Source organism: Apodemus sylvaticus, chromosome X (genome assembly GCF_947179515.1).
Source record: "Apodemus sylvaticus chromosome X, mApoSyl1.1, whole genome shotgun sequence".
Classification (NCBI taxonomy): Eukaryota; Metazoa; Chordata; class Mammalia; order Rodentia; family Muridae; genus Apodemus; species Apodemus sylvaticus.
In genome coordinates, this window is record NC_067495.1 from 29461886 (window position 1) to 29484754 (window position 22869).

Consider the following 22869-nt stretch of genomic DNA (forward strand, 5'->3'; position numbering starts at 1 on the left):
ACAAATGTTTGAAAAGGCTCAATTCATAGTCTCTATTCAAGTTGTAAAATTGGGAATGGCTTCAGGTATAAATAATTCATCCTGACAAATTTGTTTCATTTTGGCATGGGTCTGCCTCCCTGCTGGCTTGCTGGCCTGAGAACATGAGATGTTATTTTTGGAGCCCTGGGATGTTAACCTTTGTCAGTTTAGCTCCTCTCATGAATCTGAGTTCTGACTTGCAAGAAAGGGTCCAGACCTCTGAGTTTCTTTTCATAGAAATGTTTGCACTATTTTACAGGCAGTCTTCCAAGCAGAAGAAGGCTATTCAGACTGCCATTCGCAAAAATAAGGAAGCCAATGCAGTGCTGGCCCGCCTGAACAGTGAGCTGCAGCAGCAGCTGAAGGTAAGGAGTATGTCTCTCATTTGTGTCCCCTCACTTTACCCTGGCTTTTTGTTCTGATTTATTTTGACCTTCAGCTCCCCATCCTTTCACTAAGACCTGCCTTTGTTCTCAAATCTCTTTTTGCTGGTGAAGAGCAAATGTATTTGTGTTACAAGGGTTGGTTCTTGAATGCTTAGACTAGTAGCTTCCATATAAAGGCTACATACCATGTATGAGTTAAAAGGAAACAAAGCTGCTTCCAAACTCTGTACTCTTTGCTGTTCAAGGCTTCTGGGTAAGCTCATAAATATATAGATCATCTATGAATGATGTGCACTTTCGTGGAAGTAGACAGCCTGGATAAACCCCTTTTCTGGTACCTGGCAAAGGGTTCCATTTCACTTTCTCAAGGACATCAGCCCTAGTTTTCTCACTATCATTTCTCCTCTGATTCAGTTTCTCAGGCTGCTCTACCATATAGCACAAATGTGGTGATGTCATACAATAGTAAGATATTCAATTCGGTCCTGGCTCTGGAGTTTGAAGCCAATGTGTCATCAGAGCCCTCCTGTTTTTGAAAGCTTCAGAGACGACATGTTTTTACTGCTTCCCAACTCCATGTATTTTCTGGCTATCCTTGCCATTCCTTGACCATAAAGGTACAATCTCCATCTCCACTGTCATGTAACGTTCTTCCTGTGTCTTGTCTGTGATATGTTCTTATTGTACCTTTCTGATTAAGGACACCAGTCATTGGATTAGGGCCCAACTTAATGTAGCATGATGTCATCCTCATATGATTCTTTGCATATAAAAATCATATTTACAGGTCTTGGGAACTAGGACTTGAACATGTTTTGGAGGGATATGATTTTATTGGGTCATTCTCAATCCACATGTAAACATACTCCAGTATTAGTAAACTTAGGGATTATTCTCATTCATTGTCTTTCTCACATTCTTCTTATGGACTTTGTTCTATCTATCTGTCTGTCTGTCTGTCTATCTATCTATCTCTATCTAGTTTTTAGAAGAATCTACATAAATGACATCTTCTCCTCTAATCTACATCTTCTCTAAAATTGTTTCACTTTTTTTGAACAACAGAGCCTTGATACATAGCTCAAGCTAGCCTAGAACACAAAATCCTCCTGAGCTCTGAGATTATACATATGCACCACCATGCTGATATGGAAACAGTGCTTGTGACTGAGTTACTGTGCTTTCCCTCCTTGGCCCTCCGCGCCACAGTACTGCTTTAGCACTCTCTACTTTCTTCCCATTCTTGACTTCTCTACCAAGATATTTTATTCCCAGTTTCCTATACTTGTTTTCATTTTTGTTTGAATCTTTAAGTAATTTTTTTAATTGAACTAATAAAATTTATTTTAAAATATACAACTCAGTATTGACATTTTTCTTAACTCATCAAAATAATTTATAATAGTTAAATGCCTCTTAAATATACATGATGTTTTCTGAAGCTAAAAGTGATATGCACTCAACCAGTTTTTAAAATCTATTTGGAACACTAAATGTGATAGAAACATGATAGAAGTAGAAAAAAAATCTCTTATGAAGTCCTCTATGAAAGGAAATTGTGACAGGTTCCTGAATAGACAGAAATTGTTCCATCTCCAAGGGAGAATCTGCAGCGTAACTGTGACTTCATAAATGAGTTGGGTGGTGTTCCTTCTGTTTCTATTTTGTGGAATAGTTTGAAGAGTATTGGTATTAGGTCTTCTTTTAAGATCTGATAGAATTCCGCACTAAAACCATCTGGTCCTGGGATTTTTTTTTGGTTGGGAGACTATTAATGACTGCTTCTATTTTATTAGGGGTTATGGGACTCTTAGATTGTTTATCTGAACCTAATTTAACTTTGGTATTTGGTATGTGTCTAGAAAATTGTCCATTTCCTCCAGATTTTCAAGTTTTGTTGAGTATAGGCTTTTGTAGTAGGATCTGATGATTTTTTTTTTAATTTCATCAGTTTCTGTTGTTACGTCTCCCATGTCATTTCTGATTTTGTTAATTTGGATACTGGCTCTGTGCCCTCTGGTTAGACTGGCTAAGGATTTATCCATCTTGTTGATTTTCTCAAAGAACCAGCTCCTGGTTTTGTTGATACTTTGTATAGTTCTTTTTGTTTCTACTTGGTTGATTTCAGCCCTGAGTTTGATTATTTCCTGCCTGTCTACTCTTCTTGGGTGTATTTGCTTCTTTTTGTTCTAGAGCTTTCAGCTGTGCTGTTAAGCTGCTAGTGTATGCTCTCTCCAGTTTCTTTTTGGAGGCACTCAGAGCTGAGTTTTCCTCTTAGCACTGCTTTCATTGTGTCCCATAAGTTTGAGTATGTTGTACCTCCTCCTCCTCCTCCTCCTCCTGCTCCTCCTCCTCCTGCTCCTCCTCCTGCTCCTCCTCCTGCTCCTCCTCCTCCTGCTCCTCCTCCTGCTCCTCCTCCTCCTGCTCCTCCTCCCCTCTCCTCCTCCTCCTACTTCTTTTTTTGTTGTTGTTGTTGTTGTTTTTTTTTTTCCCCGAGACAGGGTTTCTCTGTATAACCTTGGCTATCCTGGAACTCACTCTGTAGACCAGGCTGGCCTCGAACTCAGAAATCTGCCTGCCTCTGCCTCCCAGTGTGCTGGGATTAAAGGCTTGCACCACCACCACCACCACCACCACCACCACCACCACCACCACCATACCTTCATTTTCATTAAATTCTAAAAAGTCTTTGATTTCTTTATTTCTTCCTTGTCCAAGTTATCGTTGAGTAGAATGTTGTTCAGCTTCCATGTGTATGCGGGTTTTCTGTTGTTTTTGTTGCTATTGAAGATGAGTCTTAATCCATAGTGATCTGATAGGATGATGCACAGGATTATTTCAATCTTCTTATATCTGTTGAGGTCTGTTTTGTGACCAATTATATGGTCAATTTTGGAGAATGTACCCTGAGGTGCTGAGAAGAAAGTATATTCTTTTGATTTAGGATGAAATGTTCTGTAGATATCTATTAAGTCCATTTGGTCCATAACTTCTGTTAGTTTCACTGTGTCTCTGTTTAGTTTTGCTTCCCTGATCTGTCCATTGAGGAGAGTCGGGTGTTGAGGTCTCCCACAATTATTGTGTGAGGTGCACTGTGTGCTTTGAGCTTTAGTAAAGTTTCTTTTACTATAGTTTCTTCATATGGGTGCCCTTGCATTTGGAGAATAGATGTTAAGAATTGAAAGTTCTTGGTATATTTCTCCTTTAATGAGTATGAAGTGTCCTTTCTTATCTTTTTTTGATGGCTTTAGATAGAAAGTTGATTTTATTTGATATTAGAATGGCTACTCCAGCCTGTTTCTTGGGACTATTTTCTTGGAAAATTGTTTTCCAGCCTTTTACTCTGAGGTACTCATGTTTGTCTTTTGACACTGAGGTGCATTTCCTCTATGCAACAAAATGCTGGGTCCTGTTTATGTATCCAGTCTATTAGACATTGTCTTTTTATTGGGGAATTGAGTCCATTGATGTTAAGAGATATTAAGGAAAAGTGATTGTTGCTTCCTGTTATTTTTGATGTTATTTTTATGTTTGTGTGGCTATAGTCTTTTTGGTTTGTTAAAAGATTACTTTCTTGCTTTTACTAAGATGTAGTTTCCATCCTTATATTGGCGTTTTCCATCTATTATCCTTTGAAGGGCTGGATTTGTGGAAAGCTATTGTGTAAATTTGGTTTTGTCATGGAATATTTGGTTTCTCCATCTATGGTAATTGATAATTTTGCTGGGTATAGTAGTCTGGGCTGGCATTTGTGTTCTCTGAGGGTCTATGTGAGATCTGCCAAGGATCTTCTATCTTTTATACTTTCTGGTGAGAAATCTGGTGTAATTCTGATAGATCTGCTTTTATATGTTACTTGACCTTTTTCCCTTACTGCTTTTTTTTTTTTTGGTTTTTTTCAAGACAGGGTTTCTCTGTGTAGCCCTGGCTGTCCTGGAACTCACTCTGTAGACTAGGCTGGCCTCTGCCTCCCAAGTGCTGGGATTAAAGGCGTGCGCCACCACCGCCCAGCTCCTTACTGCTTTTAATATTCTTAGTTCTGTACATTTGATGTTTTGACTATTATGTGACAGGAGCAATTTCTTTTCTGGTCCAATTTATTTGGAGTTCTGTAGGCTTCTTGTATGTCTATGGACATCTCTTTCATTAGGTTAGGGAACTTTTCTTCTATAATTTTGTTGAAGATATTTACTGGTCCTTTAATTTGGGAATCTTTACCCTCTTCTATACTTATTATCCTAAGGTTTGGTCTTCTCATTGTGTCCTGAATTTCCTGGATGTTTTTGGTTAGGAGCTTTTTGCACTTTGCATTTTCTTTGACTGCATTTTCTTTGACTGTTAATGCTTTCTATGGTATCTTCTGCACCTGAGATTCTCTCTTCTATCTCTTGTATTCTGTTATTGATACTTGTATCTATGACTCCTGATCTCTTTTCTGTTTTCTATCTCCAGGGTTGTCTCCTTTTGTGGTTTATTTATTGTTTCTATTTCCCTTTTTAGATTCTGAATGGTTTCGTTCAATTCCTTTACCTCTTTGGTTATGTTTTCCTGTAATTCTTTTAGGGATTTTTGTGTTTCCTCTTTAAGGTCTTCTACCTGTTTACCTGTGTTCTCCTGTATTTCTTTAAGGGAGTTATTTATGTCCCTCTTAAAGTCATCTATCATCATCATGAGATGTGATTTTAAATCAGAGCTTGTTTTTCTTGTGAGTTGGGGTATCCAGGGCCCGCTGTGGTGGGAGAACTGTGTTCTGGTGATACCAAGTAGTCTTGGTTTCTCTTGCTTATATTCTTGTTCTTGCCTCTTGACATCTGGTTATCTCTGGTGTTAGCTGGTCTTGCTGTCTCTGACTGTGGCTTGTCCCTGTTGCAAGCCTGTGTTTCAGTACTCCTGGGAGACCAGTTCTCTGGGGGAGGAATTTGAGTATGGAGAGCTGTGACACAGGGTCAGCTCTGGGGTACAGACAGAAACTGGAAGAGTTCTGTACTTGTTTTTATTGTGCATCTATCAGTTTGTCTGTCAGCTCTATTCATCAGTTTACTTTTGACATATACTCAAATATATTACCAGCATCTGTATATATTCCCTTAATATCTCAGCGCATATATTGTTAGCTAGAGTTCAGTTGTTTTTTTTTTTTTTCAATTTGAGACATAGCCCCTTCATCCTGGAGCTCACTATGTATGCAGAACAGTCTAGCCTCCTCAGGTTCATTTTTTTTTACAAGTTTTCCTTATGATGTAAAATTTAACACATATAAATTATGACTTTATTCTTGCTGATATTGTACCAAATTGGACATACTTATAAAATCCAAGTTCTACAAATTTAGAGACTGTTGCCATTCCCAAAAGAGGGTTTCTCATTTCCCTTTCTATTCTATTTCTACCCCACCTACAGGGCAGCCAGTATTCTGTTGTTTTCATACCATAGGTTTGCCTGTTATATAACTGTATATGATGATATTCTATAACAAATACTTTTGTATAAATTTTGGGATTAATTTATTTTGTTGTGTGCATGAGGAATTTACTCATTTCATTGCTACCTAATACCAATGCAGTTTCATTATTAGGTCTATTGATGAAAACTTGAGCTGTTTACAGTTTTAGAACATAGTGAATAAAACTGCATTATTGAACATGTTTTAATATCATGGTCTTACTTAGTCTTTGAGAATTTCATGCAGTGTATTTTCATCATATTCACCCCTTTTCTCACCTCATATCTTTTTACAATAACCCATTGCGTGTAACTTGTGCTGCCCCTACATATGTAGGTATGAGGTAGCTAGCTAGCCAATCAATGTATGAAGGACTACACCCGTAAAGAAAACTGACTCTCCCTCAGGTAGCATCCATCAACTGCCAATAGTTCCTGTGCCTACAGGTGAGGCCTCTGGGCCCTTCCCACCCACAATTGGCTGTTCAGTGGCTTGATCTTTTGCAGGCAGTTATGACTTCTGGAGTTCATGAGTGTAGTGGTTCGGTTATATTCAGAAAATGCTGTTTTGCCCTAGTCCTCTTTATAGCCTGTAGCTATTATATTCTTTTTGCCTGTTCTCCAAAAATGGACCATGAACCTTGTAGGAGGGATGGGGTCGAAGTTCCACTTATGACACAGTACTCCACAGAAACTTTAGACATGTTTTTGTTTGGAAATTTATTTATTCTCATTTATTCTATAGTACCTAGATTATCTAGATAATCAGGATTCATTGATAATTGGTTAAATATCAGGCAAGTGTGATAATCTCAGGGCTTGGGAGGTAGAGGCAGGCAGATCTCTGTGAGTTTGAGGCTAGCCTGGTCTACAGAGTAAGTTCTAGGACAGCCAAGACTACATAGAGGAAAAAAATCCTGTCTCAAAAAATTAATACACACACCCACCCACCCACACACACAACCTCAGTTACTTTTCTATTGCTGTGAAGAGACACCATGACTTATAAAAGGCAGCATTTAATTGTGGGCTTACTTGCAGTTTCAGAGGATGAGTCCATGACCATCATGGTGGGGAGCATGGAATCATGCAGACTGGTATGGCATTTGAGCAGTAGCCGAGAGCTTACATATTATCTGTAAGTTGCAGACAGAGAGAGGGATTGAGTGTGGGTGGACTTTTGAAAACTCAGAGCCCATCCCCAGTGATATGTCTCCTCCAGCAAGGCCACACCTAGTAATCCTTTGCAAGCAGTCCCACCAATGTTTGTCATTATTTCCCACTAGTGTTTGTACCACCTATTTATTTGATAGCTATATATGTTTATGAATAGATACTTCAGATTTGATAGAATCCAACTGTTATTTTTTATAAGTTTATTACTTTCAATGTAAGGAAACTGTATATCTGTAGATTATAAAATACTTTTAATATATTTTCTTCTAACAGCTTTATTATTTTTTTCTTTTATATTTTTATCTTAAATTTGTATATCACGTGGCATTAGGGTCAAGGTTCATTTCTCTGTATTTTAATATTTCCTTAATCCAGCACCATTTGATGAAAAAGACTTTTCCTCCCTTGGATTGATTGCTTTGGTGCCATTATCATAAATCTAATGATTTGTAGTCATGGGTTCAGTTCTGACCTCTTACTCTGTTCCATTAGTCTTTCTATGTGTTACATTCTTGATTGTTGATGTCTTATTCTGTTTTGAAATGTGGTAATATAAAATTTCAACATGTTATTTTTCATGATTCCATTGGACACTGTTTCTCTCATGCAAATTTGAGGACTGGTAGGAATATGCCCCAAAATAAGAAGTTAGGATTATGGGTAGATTTGCATTAAATCTGTCAACTAGTTTAAAATGAATTGACATGTAAACAATGTTGATCTTGCTAATCTGAAAGCAGAGAATATTCTACGACTATTTCAGCCATCTAAAATTCCTCCAAGGGGTTCTGAGATTTGAATATATAATCTTTTGAAATTTTGTCCAAAATCTCTGTGGTACTATTGCAAATTAGATTTAAAAAACAATTCTTGTTTTTCAGTTGAATTTGTGAAGGTCCCAGGATATAGGATCAATACACAAAATAATCAGTCATATTTCTGTGTATAAATCATAATTTATTGGCAATGGAATTGTGTTTAAAGTACCACTTGACAGTAGGTTGGCTCCTTCGCCAAATGAAGTACTTGGTACAAATCTATCAGAATACACCTAAGATTTGTACACTGGAAACTAAAAATGCTGCTGAGACAAATCTAGGGAGACCTAAAGGAATGCATATATTTTCTTATATATTTGGAAGATTCAATAGAATAGAGATGTCATTTTTCTCCCCAGTGATCTTTGGATTCGTGACAGTACCAATTAAGATCCCAGCAGGATTTTAAAAATGAATACAAACAAGCAGATCCAAAAATTTATATGCGAGGGCTGAAGAACTTAGAATTGCAAAATTCCAATGTGAAAAGTAGAACAGATGAAGAAATCACTGTCAAGCTGCAGTAATCAAGACAGTGGAGTTCTGAGATTGGAGCATAGATCAGATGATTTGAGCTTAGACATGACCCCAGTATAAAGAAATGACTAAAACAATAATCTATAAGAATATAACTTAGTTGATTTGCCTTTATTAAAATAAAACACCATTGTCCAAAGACACTAGAAAATTACAAGACAAGTTACAAATGGGGAGAAAATATTTTCAAATTACATATTTGACAGAGAACTTTTTTTCTGATTTAAAGTAATTTTAAAACTTAAAAATAAGTCTTTGGCCTGCCGACATTTGCACCAGGGAGCTGTGAAACACTACAGCCTTCTGTGATCAGTGGAGCAGCTGGGATGGAAGTCTTCCCGCCTGCCACCAATTGCACCAGGGAGCTAGGAAACTCCACAGTCTTCTGTACATAGCCCACCAGGGGAGAGAGAGAGAGAAATCTCCCAGCAGTGCTTTCACTTTTGAGCTCAGAGGAGTAAGGACACAGGCTTACAGGCCCACAGGAGGAACAAACTCCAGCAAGAGACAACAATACCAATTAGCACCAGATGGCAAAAGGCAAGCAAAGAACCCTACCAACAGAAACCAAGGCCACATGGCAACATCAGAACCAAGTTCTCCCACCACAGCAAGGCCGGATACCCCAACACACTGGAAAAGCAAGAGTTGGATTTAAAAATCATATCTCATGATGCTGATAGAGGGCTTCAAGAAAGACTTAAATAACTCCCTTAAAGAAATACAGGAGAACATCAGTCAACAGGTAAAAGCTCTTAAAGAGGAAACACAAAATCCCTTAAAGAAATACAGGCGATCATGGGTCAACAGGCAGAAGCCCTTAAAGAAGAAACACAAACAATTCTCCCTTAAAGAGTTACAGGAAAACACAATCAAGTGAAGGAACTAAACAAAACCATCCAGGATCTAAAAGTGGAAGTAGAAACAATAAAGAAATCAATAGAGGGCTAATATCCAATATATATAAAGAACTCAAGAAGTTAGACTCCAGAAAACCAAACAACCCTATTAAAAAATGGGGTACAGAGTTAAACAAAGAATTCTCACCTGAAGAACTTTGGATGGTGGAGAAGCATCTTAAAAAATGCTCAACTTCTTTAGTCATTAGGGAAATGCAAATCAAAACAACCCTGAGATTTCACCTTACACCAGTCAGAATGGCTAAGATTAAAAATTCAGGAGACAGCAGGTGTTGGAGAGGATGTGGAGAAAGAGGAACACTCCTTCACTGCTGGTGGGGTTGCAAATTGGTACAACCACTCTGGAAAGCAGTCTGGCAGTTCCTCCGAAAACTGGGCACCTCACTTCCAGAAGATCCTGCTATACCACTCCTGGGCATATACCCAGAGGATTCCATACCATATAATAAGGATACATGCTCTACTATGTTCATAGTAGCCCTATTTATAATTGCCAGATGCTGGAAAGAACCCAGGTATCCCTCAACAGAAGAGTAGATGCAAAAAATGTGGTATATCTACACAATGGAGTACTATTCAGCCATTAGAAACAATGAATTCATGAGATTCTTAGACAAATGGATGGAGCTAGAAAACATCATACTAAGTGAGGTAACCCAGACTCGAAAGGTGAATCATGGTATGCACTCACTAATAAGTGGATATTAACCTAGAAAACTGGAATACCCAAAACATAATCCACACATCAAATGAGGTACAAGAAGAAAGGAGGAGTGGCCCCTTGTTCTGGAAAGACTCAGTGAAGCAGTATTCGGCAAAACCAGAACAGGGAAGTGGGAAGGGGTGGGTGGGAGGACAGGGGGAGAGAAGGAGGCTTATGGGACTTTCGGGGAGTGGGGGGCTAGAAAAGGGGAAATCATTTGAAATGTAAATAAAAATATATCGCATAAAAAAAAGAAATCATAAAGTGAGACATCTCTGGAGAGAGAAAACCTTGGAAAGAATTCAGGAATCATAGATGCAAGCATCAACAACAGAATACAAGAAATAGAAAGAACCTCAGGTGCTCAAGATACCATAGAAAACATTGACTCAACAATCAAAGAAAATGCAAAGTGCATAAAGCTGGTAACTCAAAACATCCAGGAACTCCAGGACACAATGAGAAGACCAAACCTAAGGATTATAGGTATAGACAAGAGTGAGGATTTACATCTTAAAGGCCCAGTAAATATCTTCAACAAAATTGTAGAAGAAAACTTCCCTAGCCTAGAAAAAGAGATGCCCATGAACATACAAGAAGCCTTCAGAACTCCAAACAGACTGGACCAGAACAGAAAGTCCTCCCGGGACATAATAATCAAAACACCAAATTCACTAAACAAAGAAAGAATATGAAAACAGTAAGGGAAAAAGGGCAAGTAACATATAAAGGCAGACCTATCAGAATCACACCAGACTTCTCACCAGAGATGATAAAAGCTAGAAGATCCTGGGCAGACCTCATACAGACCCTAAGAGAACACAAATGCCAGCCCAGGCTACTATACCCAGCAAAACTCTCACTCATCATAGATGGAGAAGCCAAGATATTCCATGATAAAACCAAATTTACACAATATCTGTCCACAAATCCATCCGTACAAAGGATAAATGATGGAAAATGCCAACACAAGGAGGGAAACTATACCCTAGAAAAAGCAAGAAAGTAATCTTCTTCCAACAAACCCCAAGAAGATGCCCATACAAACATAAAAATAACATCAAAAATAACAGGAAGTAACCATCACTATTCCCTAATCTCTTAACAACAATGGACTCAACTCCCTAACAAAAAGACATAGACTAATGAAATATCTCTTATGTAAATCTTAAATTTTATCAGAAAATGTTTGCAATTCCCCTTATAATTAATTTAGTAATTTCTTTTATTTCTACCATTTTATCTGCATTATTTTTCATGATAATCTTCAATTTTAATGTCTTTCTATATACTTCCTCTATTTTATCAGAAAAAATTTCAATGTAAATCTTTGATTTTATCACAAATGTTTCTAATTCCACCTTCAATTAATTTAGAAAGAGTTTTTATATCTACCTTTTTATGTAAAAATTTCCATGAAATAGTCAATTTTAACATGTTTTTCTATTTATTACTTGAATTTTACCAGAAATATTTTCCATGTATATCTTCAATGTTATCTGAAAATGTTTATAATTCCACCTTCAATCAACTTAGAATTATCTTTATGCCTATTATTTTATCTGTATAATTTCCATGATAATCTTTAATTTTAACATGTTTTTCTATACATTTCTACAATTTTGTCAGAAATACTTTCCATGTAAATCTTCAAGTTTATCAGAAAATGTTTATAATTTCACTTTTAATCAACTTAGGAATACTTTTTTTTCCTTTTTAAAAAAATATTATTTTCTATATTCTTTGTTTACATTCCAAATGATTTCCCCTTTCCCGGATCCCTCCTCCCCATATGTCCCATAAATCTTCTTCTCTCCATCCATTCTCCAATCACCTCCCTCCTTTTTTTCTCTGTCCTTATATTCCCCTCCAATGCTAGGTCAATCCTTTCCAGGATCAGGACCTTCTCCATACTTCTTCATGGGAGTCATTTGTTATGCAATTTGTATCTTGGGTATTCAGGGCTTCTGAGCTAATTAATATCCACTTATCAGAGATTGCATTCCATGTGTATTCTTTTGTGACTGGGTTACCTCACTTAGGATGATATTTTCCAGATCAAACCATTTGCCTACAAATTTTGTGAATTTATTGTTTCTAATTGCTGAGTAGTAGTCCATTGTGTAAATATACCACATTTTCTGTATCCATTCCTCCTTTGAGGGGCATCTGGGTTCTTTCCAGCTTCTGGCTATTATAAATAAGGCTGCTATGAACATAATGGAGCATGTGTCTTTATTGCATTCCGGGGAATCCTTTGGGTATATGCCCAGGAGAGGTATAGCAGGGTCCTCCAGAAGTGTCATGTCCAGTTTTCTGAGGAACCCCCAGACTGATTTCCAAAGTGGTTGTACCATCTTACAGCCCCACCAGCAGTGGAGGAGTGTTCCTCTTTCTCCACATCCTTGCCAACACCTGCTGTCTCCTGAGTTTTTGACCTTAGCCATTCTGACTGGTGTAAGGTGAAATCTCAGGGTTGTTTTGATTTGCATTTCCCTAATGACTAATGATGTTGAGCACTTCTTAAGGTGCCTCTCGGCCATCCGAATTTCTTTAGGTGAAAATTTTTTGTTAAGATCTGTACCCCATTTTTTAATAGGGATATTTGGTTCCCTGGGGTCTAACTTCTTGAGTTCTTTGTATATATTGGATATTAGCCCTCTATCAGATGTAGGGTTGGTGAATACCCTTTCCCACTTTGATGGTTGCCATTTTGTCCTTTTAACAGTGTCCTTTGCCTTACAGAAACTTTGTAATTTTGTTAAATGTTTCTATCCCATATTTCAATTAATTTAGCAATGTTTTACATGTCCACCACTTTACTCCTTAATTTTTCATGAAAATTGTCAATTTTAACCTGTTTATCTGAAATATTTTCCATGTAAATCTTTAATTTTATCAAAGTGTTTTTATTTCCCTTTGCTTCCCTTTTCAATAAATAAAAAAAAGTCTTTGGGAAGACCTACTGCTGTCAGCCTGCTAATAAACACAGCAATAAACGGACTCCTAGTGACACATTACTAGACCCATGGATCAATGTCTTCCTCAGCCATCGTCAGAGAACTAACACAGAGACCCACAACTGGTCACTGTATAGAAAGAAAGAGAATGGGCACACTCAATCCAAAATGGGATATCTTCATCAAAATCCTACCTTCCAGGGCACAAGGATCTGTGTGCAAGAGGAAGTAGAAAGACTATAAGAGCTAGAGGTAGAGGATGACTCCAAAGAAACATCTTCCAGACACAAGACTGGTACACACATGAACTCACAGAGATTGTGGCAGTATGCACAGGGCCTGCACATGTCCAAGCCAGACAAAATCCCAGCATGCAGGACAGGAGGTGGACACAAAATTCTACCTCTAATTGAAAAGCTATTTGCAATTGATACCTTCTGGTAAAGGGAAAATCAGCTTTCTCCAATGGAATCTCACTGAGTACATGACCATGCTTCAGGGAAGGCTCCATGCCCAGGAGTAGTTGCCCAATACAAAGTAAATTCGTCGTGTGTACTTTTTAAAATTTGCTTTGCTGTTTTTTTAATTGATTTTCTTTCGCTCAGCTTATTTGTCTGTTTTGATTTTCATTTTTCTTTTCCTTGTTTGAGAGACTGAGTTCATGATGTTGGATAGGTAGGGAAATACAATCTGGAACGATTTGGAGTCTAAAATAGATGATCAAAACATGTTGAATGAAAAATGTAAATAAATTTTAAAAAAGATTAAGAACTTTAAAAAAACCCAAGTATCTCAGTTTAAAAATTGGTAAGGGACTGGAACAGATATTTCACTAAAGGGATGACATATATACACATAAGATGATATTCTATATCATTAGCCACTTAGGAAATGACAGTTTAAGCTAGCATTACATACTACTATACACTTATTAGAACTGCTGAAACAAAAAATGGCACCATCAATGGACAGCAACTGGAACCCCATGCACTGGAACATGGTGGAACTGAAAAATAGTACCCTCACCCTGGAAAGTCATTCAGTAATCTTTTGAAGTGATATCTATTTTTATCTCATTTTTACTTCTTTTCCATTTAGTTTGGTTTTATCCTGTCTTTTCTCCTTTTTTTGGGTAGATTAGCTTTAGTCATTGTTCTTTTTGTTTCTTTTCAGTTTTGTTTTATTGAGACAGGGTCTCATGGAGCTCAGGCTGATATCAGAATGACTAATGTATTGCAACCTTGAACTCCTGTTGATTATCCGTTCTTTACCTCCTAAGTACTGGGATCCCAGGCACATGCCAGGACGGCCTATTTATGTGGTGCTAGAGATGGAATACAGAGTGACCTGCCTTTTATGCATGCACTCTACCAAAGGAGCTCCATTCTTTTTGTATATCATTTTCACAGAACTTATTTGCTTCCTTGGGGCCTTTGAAGTTGCAGTGGAGTCATCCTGCATATCGTCACCCAACATGTTCAAGTAGCTTCCTTCTAGCTTCATTCAAGTCTCTGATCAAGTTGCATCACCCCTAAGCAATCTTCCCTAGTCAAACTTTTCTGTTTTCCCCTGGTCTGCTATCTCTGTTGTTCTCTAGTGTATTACATTGTTTATTTTACTTTCAGAGCTGTCTTCTTTGCCCATTTTATTGTCTGTCCATTCATTTAAATACAAGCCATATAAGGGTCCTGGCCTACTTTTTCTTGGGCTTTGCTGTTACCTTAGCTAGATCAGCATCTGACCTAGAGCTAATAGATATAGAAGATAGTTTGCCAGGAATATGAATGAATGAATAGTTGGCTTTATACATTGGTTTTCCAATGTATGTTGGCTCTCTGGAGCATTCAGAATTGAGATTTTATTTAAGAATTCTTTCCCACATTGAACAATTCTACTTATGAGTACCTCTGTGTCCTTTTTGTCTCTGCAAAACTCTATTTTAAGACTGAATATTGCAGTTTTCAGATAGCATATTCTGCTTTTCATGCAAAGTGTGGTGGTTTGAATAGGTATGGCCTACATAGATTCATATGTTTGAATGCTTGACCATAGGGAGTGACACTATTAGGAGGTATGGCCTTATTGGATTAGGTGTGGCCTTGTTGGAGGAAGCGTGTCACTGTGGGGGTTGGCTTTGAGTTCTCCTATGCTCAAGCTATTCCCAGTGTGGCACACAGTCTCCTTCTGCTGCCTGCGGATCAAAATGTAGAACTCTTGGCTCCTCTAGAATCCTATCTGCCTGGATACTGTCATGTTTCCCACCATGATGATAATGAACTAAATCCCTGAAACTGTAAGCTAGCCACAATTAAATGTTTTCCTTTACAAGAGTTGCCTTGGTCATGGTGTCTCTTCACAACAACAAAACCTGAACAAAGTCACCCAGAAATTGTGTTAAGCTGTATTATGTGCAAGAGTCTTGACAAGAGACTTTGGTGGAAGGATAACTGGATAACCTGTCAATCTTTTCATCCTTCATCTCTAAGTATTGTACCAGAAAAGAAGTCAGAGGCTACAACTAGAAATTTAGTTGAGGTGACTCGTAGTTCTGTATCAGGAGCCTGCCTTTTCTCTTAGTTATCCCCTGTTGGCTTTTTAATATTTAATGTCATTCTCTACTGTCTTCTGAGCCTGTCAAAGCAGACTGAGGCTAAGGCAGAGTTGCAAAGAAAATTTTATCAGGTGTGCTATGAAGTAGGTTAGTTGTACCATGCTCAGAGTGCCTTGGGATCTGCTTGAACTTAGCTGCCCATTCCTGTGTCTAAGGTCACTGTTTCAAGACTATCACTCTGTGTTAACACATATCAGTGCTGAGTAGTACAGTGACTGAGGTTAGTGACTGGGAATCCCCTATTGTCTAATCACCAGCATTGAAATGGGTGCCTTTCCAGCCACTTGTCTCCAAGTATTTGATGGTCGGTTCTATATTTCCTTTGAATGTGTAAAGAAATAGAGATGGACCCACTAAATGATGCCTTCTCTTCTTTTTCTTTCCCCTGTTTTGTCTAATTTAGGAGGTTCATCAAGAACGAATTGCATTGGAAAACCAATTGGAACAACTTCGCCCAGTCACAGTATTGTGACATCCTAGAGGCTTGAGTGACAGCAGGTGACCTTCTCTGCCAAGATCTTTCTTTTGAGTGTTTAAGCCCAATTACTTGTCATACATGTCTGAATGTCAAAAGCTGTGAGCAGCACAACATAATCTATATGACTTTCTCTTTTGCACTTCACTTGTGTATTTTAGTGGTGATAAAATATGTCTTCAACTGATTATTGCACTTAAAATATTATCAGCTACTTGGGAGGATAAAGCAGGAGGGTTACAAGCTCAAGGCTACTTTAAGAAGCTTGTTGAGACACTGTCTCAAATAAAAAGTAAAAAGAGAGGTATGCATATAGCTCAGTGGTAGAGTGCTTGCCTGATATACAGGAAGCTTCAGCTTAATCCCAAGTCCCATTTAAAAACTATACTTATCATTGGAATTTATCTCCCATTTTAACCACTTTTAGATACTGATCCTTATTTAAGTTAGTCTTTTTGCACATAATTCAGAACAATATTTATTTGAAGAATAATTTTACAGAACCTATTAATGATGTACTACCAGGATGCTCATACACATTTCATCCTTGTATGTATGCTAGATTCAGTATGTTGGTTTCCTGAATAGTGTGCATTCCAGCTGGATAGTCTTAGGCATGATGATAATAAAAACAAAAGCTGGAATACAATTAAAGCATCAGATTTACACTGGCACTGTGCCCTCTACCACTGTATGCCAAACACTGCTTCTGTAGTACCATTTTGATATTATATCAGTTATACATAATACATGACTATTGTTTTCTATTAAATATCAGAACCTTACTGGGTCTTTACACCTCCATGAAGTAGAGATTTTGGCAATGAACTGTTTAACTTGGCCAATCTAGGCCATCAACCTAGATAACTTAGTCCTTTTCATGTAAATTTTTGCGCAAGCACAATCTACTTTAACTGCCTTGCCTGATCAAATTAAATAAATAGTTGCCAGATCTCTGCTTTTATCCTGCATGGGATAACATCTTTGTAAATGCACGAGCTTGGAAACCACCCAACAAATATTAGTAGCTGGATAGCTACCTATTTGTTGTTGAATCCAGGTCTCCAGGCTGAAAAGGGAAGAGAAATAGCCACTAACTCTGCAAAAAAAATCCTTGGCTGTTGTCATTGTTGTCTTTATTTTAGCCAGGATTTCAAATGTGTTGTTTCTGAAGACACAATGAAAGAATGCAATCTTCCCACCAGCTACATGACTACTTACCCTCTGTAAAGTGTACTCTTGGGAAATATTAACTTTATATACAATTCAGGGAAGCTCAGCTAACTCTAGTGGAAGTGATATAAAGCAAGCTTAAATTGCAGAAGCAAGTATCCTATAGAAATTTAGTAGTACAGCCCAATTGAAAGTAGGAAAGGACTGACCTATAGGGTTACAGGGTCCATGGATCACTGATCTTCAACAGGGCATTTTAATATTAGCATTAGTGTGCACATGGTACTTTTGAAATGGTTTTGCATAGATTTATAATATGTAAGATTGAACTGTTGATTCCAATAGAGCTGAGAACTTTTAGTAAAAATACGCATTTATTTAATACTTCCCTGCTCCTTTGGCAAGCTTTATCAATAGCTTAACAACAGAAGAGAAGAGTTCAAACAGATGATGTTTTTCCAAAGAAAAACAAATTGTTGACTCTCTTCCACACATATTTAAGGATTTGAATTTGGTTTGATTTGTAAAGTCATGAAACTTGAACTATTTCTGCATTTCTTTTTTCCTTTGGCTGCCTCTTTTTGTTTGTTGTTGTTCTTGTGGGGAGGACTCAGGAATGACTTTAACCCCTCCTAAGATTATGGTTGGGACAGTGCAAATTCCTAGATGTCTTTTTTTTTCCCATGCTGGGATGTGGGGCCTGTGACAAATTTTTGACAGTGTTATGATTGCAGATGTTTCACAGCATGTTTGGCATTTTGTACATTCAATACAGGAAAGACTAACATATGCACTTTATCTCAAAATTTTCCAGTGCATATGCACTCACTTGGGATAGCACTTCATATCCACCAACCAGACACAACCTAAGGAATGTTAAGTCTACTGAGCATTTAAAAACACTGACATATTTTTTCCCTCATGAAGTAAATGACACAGGGAACTGGGTGAAGAGATTGGAATTTTATTTAGTTAGCTTTGTTTCCCTTAAAGGATAAAACTTGCATTGGACAATCTAGGCCCTCTAAGTTTCACAGCCTCACCAATATATTTCTTGTGGTTCTGGGATCAAACCCAGGACAGCATTCATTCTAGGCTAATACTGGGCCATACCTTTAGCCCATCACCAATATTTTAACTGAGGCATTGCATTAAACCACACAACAATCACTCACACACACACACACACACACACACACACACACACACACACACACACACAGTATTTTTAGCTGGACTTTTGATCAGTTTAATAGTTGTTTATACATAGATTCTTAAAAGGAAATACTTGTGTTTCTATTAAATATATACTACTAAATACATGTTATGCAACTAGTATTTATCCTTTACTTCTGTGTTTTCTTAGGATGTGCACTTTTAGGGTTATAGTGCCTGATAATATTTTTGAGAGCCTTTAATATGGTATAGGAAGGCAAACACATTGGCATCACTTGTAGAACTACTTTGGAATTTATCTCCCATTTACCACAAAAAAAGTAGCTTCTTTGATGAAAGATGAGAGATGAAAATTTGCTGGTTTTGGAGAATTCTACAGCATGAAGGTTAACTTGTCTCCATTCACAGGGGTTTAATTGCCCTGTTGCTCAATGGTGTTCCTGCATGGGGATCCTCCGGTCCCACAGATGAAAGCACAGTAGGAAATGATCATGAGCTTATTGGGGCTTTTAGCATCTCTAGTAAGTAGCATACAGCTTTGGCTGGCTTTCTATCCATAGACCTAAAACACAGCCCAAATGATAAATAGCAAAACTGAATGTGTAATGTGACAATCAAGGCAGATATTTGCTCTAGTTGGAAAGATCACTAAGCACTTTATAAGCATTAAACAAGTGTTTGGGACTAATTGAGAAAAGAACCAGCTTAGATGGAAGCTGTGCTATGTGAATATAGCAGAACTAGCGTTCCTCTTTTATAGCTAGCATGGGAAAATCCCATCCCTAAGAATTGTGGACTCTTGGCCCAGGAATCCACAATAACAGATAGCTAATGGTAGAGTTGGGATGTAGCCTGATTTTATAGATTCCAAGGTAGTCCTCTGTCAATCCTAAAAATAGATTAGAAAGCCTTTTCTATTTATCATGCTGAATTTTATTGACTTAATTGGTCTGTAGATATGAAAGCATCTTTTAAGGAGTTTTAGATCTAGACATTTCTCTCAGCTTTAAGTAAAATGTAAAATTTGAGGGGGAATAATGTTATTAAACTATTCTTCTAATGCTTTATCTTTGATGATGCAGTGCATTCCTTTAAATCTTGGCAGAACTTTCGAAAGCTACTGCTTTCAATAGATTCCAGTCCCACATTCCCATGGGCATTTGCTTTCTCAAATAGACTACTGTGAAAAAATGAACTCAATATGTAGTAGCTTATAGTTTTCTCTAGTATATTATTAGTCGCTCACAAATGGTTCATTTTAACACATCTTAGGGATAAGTAATCAAACACATGAACTTTTCTTTTGACTTTCCACCAGTGTCTAGACTATTGTAAAATAGTATGTTTCTTTAGCTGTGTTTTGATTGTATATTATTTCCAATATTCTAAATATTTCTCTGTGTACTGGATGATCTTGTAACTGTGGCCATAATAGATACATAATTAGAAGATGCAAATGTCCTTTTATATGCAGTGGTTAGAAAGAAATAAATTATAGTGTTAACACCTTAAAGCCAAAACCTTTGTTCAACACGAACTACCATCACGCCCTGACTAGATATCATGAAGAGAAAATGGATTTACAAGTGTGAAAGCAAGAATTTACCACCTCTCACAAGCAGATTGCCCCATGTGATTGACAAGGAGGCTCATTGGGTTGTGGTTTGAACATCAAGGATGTGAAGAAAATGAAGCAGTGGCTAAAGGCATCTTTTCCCCCTCACTAAATACAACATTAGTGGCTTTCTTTTTTCTTTCCAGGTGATTAGTTCTATTTCATATGTTCCCTTAAAACTCAGTCTTCAACACATCAGTTAAATTTGTACTCTAGTTATGGGTATTACAGTTTTTTGTGTCATGACTCAGTGTGGTCCAAGTTCCTAGTAAGAAACAGAGATCTGGATGTGTGCAGTCCCCAGCCTGCACCCCTTCCTCCCCTTTTAGCATGGCTGATGGAAACATGCCACCAACAGAGGTTGGTCACTGATGGCCATTTTAATAAATATTTCTGTGGGCCATTTTGCTTTGCTTGTTTGTGAAAAGAAACATATCTAATTATTTGAACCCCTGAAGAATTGTAGACAAGGAGGACCAGACTTTAAAAGCTATCCATGTAGATTCTGAGAGCTACTGCCCAGCAGAAATCTTATAAATATGCCTTGAAGCAGCCATTGTGTAATTATGAACTGGGAAGCCCAAGCATAGTTTTAGGCTTATAGGATTACTTCCTAGTTTCTCTAAACATACCTGGTAGTAAAGAACACATCGAAAGCACTGCAGGTTGCAGTTGACAGTACCCACTCTGTCTACAAAAGCCGTGGAGAATGCTTAGTTTGCATGTCTTGTGATTTCTCCTCTCTTGTTCCTAGCTAATTTCATGGCTGTGGGAAGTTAGCAACACTAGGTTTATGACTCTGAAGACCAGAGGACAGCAGGTGTTAAGAGGGCTTAAACTGGGATGCGAGATCTACAGTAAGAAAACCCTCAGGTACCAGGTTCAGAGCAGTCTGGTATGATAGGACTAGATCCTAAAGTTCTTTCAGGGAACTGCCATGAGACTGAACACAGTATATCCATCATAAGCCACTTTGACCAACTAAGTTGTAGTTTTTGTTTCAAGTCAACTTGTGTGATAAGTTCCACTGCACCTATCTTGGGAAGCAGGGATACCCTCTTCGTTAGAACTAGAGCTGCCGTTCTTTTCATCTTCAGCACAAGTAAGGTATTTAAGTGAGCCAGAGATGAACAGAGCCATTTTAGTCTTCATTGTTATCTGCTAAGAGAGATAATGAGCTGACTGTCTATTTTAAACTCGAAGGTAAAAAAAAAATGTATATTTTTTCACTACAGGTACATGTAACAGTAAACCGTGTAACAGCAAAGTATATATTTGATGCTTTCTGTCTTTCATGATACTGTGCTAACAAGTTGTGCTAATATTTAACTCAACCAGAGTCTCGCTCATTTGCTAAGCATTGGGAACATTCTGTATATTTACCTTAAACATAAATAAATTCCTGAGAGTATCCTATATTTGGATTGTGATTTGTAGACTCATGCTAACTTTACTGCCTCTTTTTCACACTTGTTGAAAAATCTGTGAAGAACATAGTAAGTTAAGGTTTTCCAACTTGAAAAAATGTACATGATGTGAAACTGGGGTGCTATGTTAAAAATAAACGTATGATAACTCATGGATTTTGTGGCATCTTGGTGTCATTTTCTGATTTCTATTTGGTCTTAAATCAGGCGTTGCAAAAGAAGGAGTTGGAGGGTCTATTCCATTAAAAATCAAAGTTTAAGGTTTGGTTAATTTATCTCCTGGAAAGATAGGTTCTTTAATATCTGTAAACAGTAAACACTTAGCAGTCGTGGGACATCAGAACAGACTCACTTTAAAGAACTACTGACTTGAAACTGGATTCAATGTGGGGCCAGATTACTTGCTTTATTTCCTCGGTGTTCTTTTGGCTTGTGAATATTCCTAAATTGTGTATATTTCTGTAATCCTCACACTTTAGAGGCTGAGGTAGGGGGATCAAAAGTTATTGACCAGACTGAGCTGAGTGAAAGGCCAGCTTAGTTGTATAGTCAAGCCATGTCTCAAAACCCAAACAATAAACAATGACACCCATCATGGTATCCTTAGCTGGAAAGGGACTGTCTTAGTTACTTTTTTTACTGTCATAAAATACCTTGACAGAAGAAGCTTAAGAGAGAAGGAGTTTATTCTAGCTCACAATCCATCTTAGCCAAGAATTGGGGTGACAGGAGCTTGGAGCTATTGGTTCCATTACATCCATAGATGAGTGCATGCTGCTGTTCAGTTCCCTTTCTCCATCTACACAGTTCAGGATCCCATCCAAGGAACAGTGCCATCCACAGAGAGGGCTTTTCCTGCTGCAATGAATATAATCAAGATATTCCTCAAGGCATTCCCAAAGGCCCATTTCCCAGGTAATTCTAGGTTCTTAACAGTACTAACCATTACAGGAATGATAAAGAATAATGAGAAACAGATGTCCCAAATCCTGACCAATTACTCTTGTACCTCAGTTGTAACTTCTTAGCTTTACCTTCAAAGCACAAGTCTCCTATTGCTTGGACTTTCTGCTGTGTTAAGAGTGTCCATCTATTATGGTTTGGACATGGATTGAAGGCTTGATCCTCAGCCATTGGTATTATTTTGGAAGATTCTGAGGACTTTAGAAAGGACCACATCCTTGAGGGCTGTAACTTGTCCCAGGCCCCTCCCTGCCTTCCTGTTTTCTGTTTGCTGCAGTGTGAGCAGCTCTCTTCCATGAAGCACTGAAATATCCGTGAACATTGTTAGGCCTCAAACCCCAGACAAATGGCTGAGGTTTAGTTGACACATCAAAGCAGACCTGGGCACCAGGTTCTCCCAGTATCTCTTAGTCTTTATCTGTTACAGGATCCTGGCTGGCATACCCTGTCTTCTACCCTGAACTCT

The 22869-nt window shown here is 37.8% G+C and overlaps 1 protein-coding gene across 7 annotated transcripts in view; it reads left to right on the top strand.

The window, feature by feature from the left end:
- Positions 1 to 21596, top strand: part of Reps2 (RALBP1 associated Eps domain containing 2) — a 244272-nt gene extending 222676 nt beyond the window's left edge. For all 7 annotated transcript variants that reach the window (XM_052171138.1, XM_052171143.1, XM_052171141.1 and 4 more), the window contains 2 exons: positions 281 to 386; positions 15978 to 21596. In XM_052171138.1, the coding sequence (XP_052027098.1) occupies positions 281 to 386; positions 15978 to 16046 (175 nt within the window). In that variant the 3' untranslated portion in view covers positions 16047 to 21596. The remainder of the gene's footprint in view (positions 1 to 280; positions 387 to 15977) is intronic.
- The last annotated feature ends 1273 nt before the right edge of the window (positions 21597 to 22869 follow it).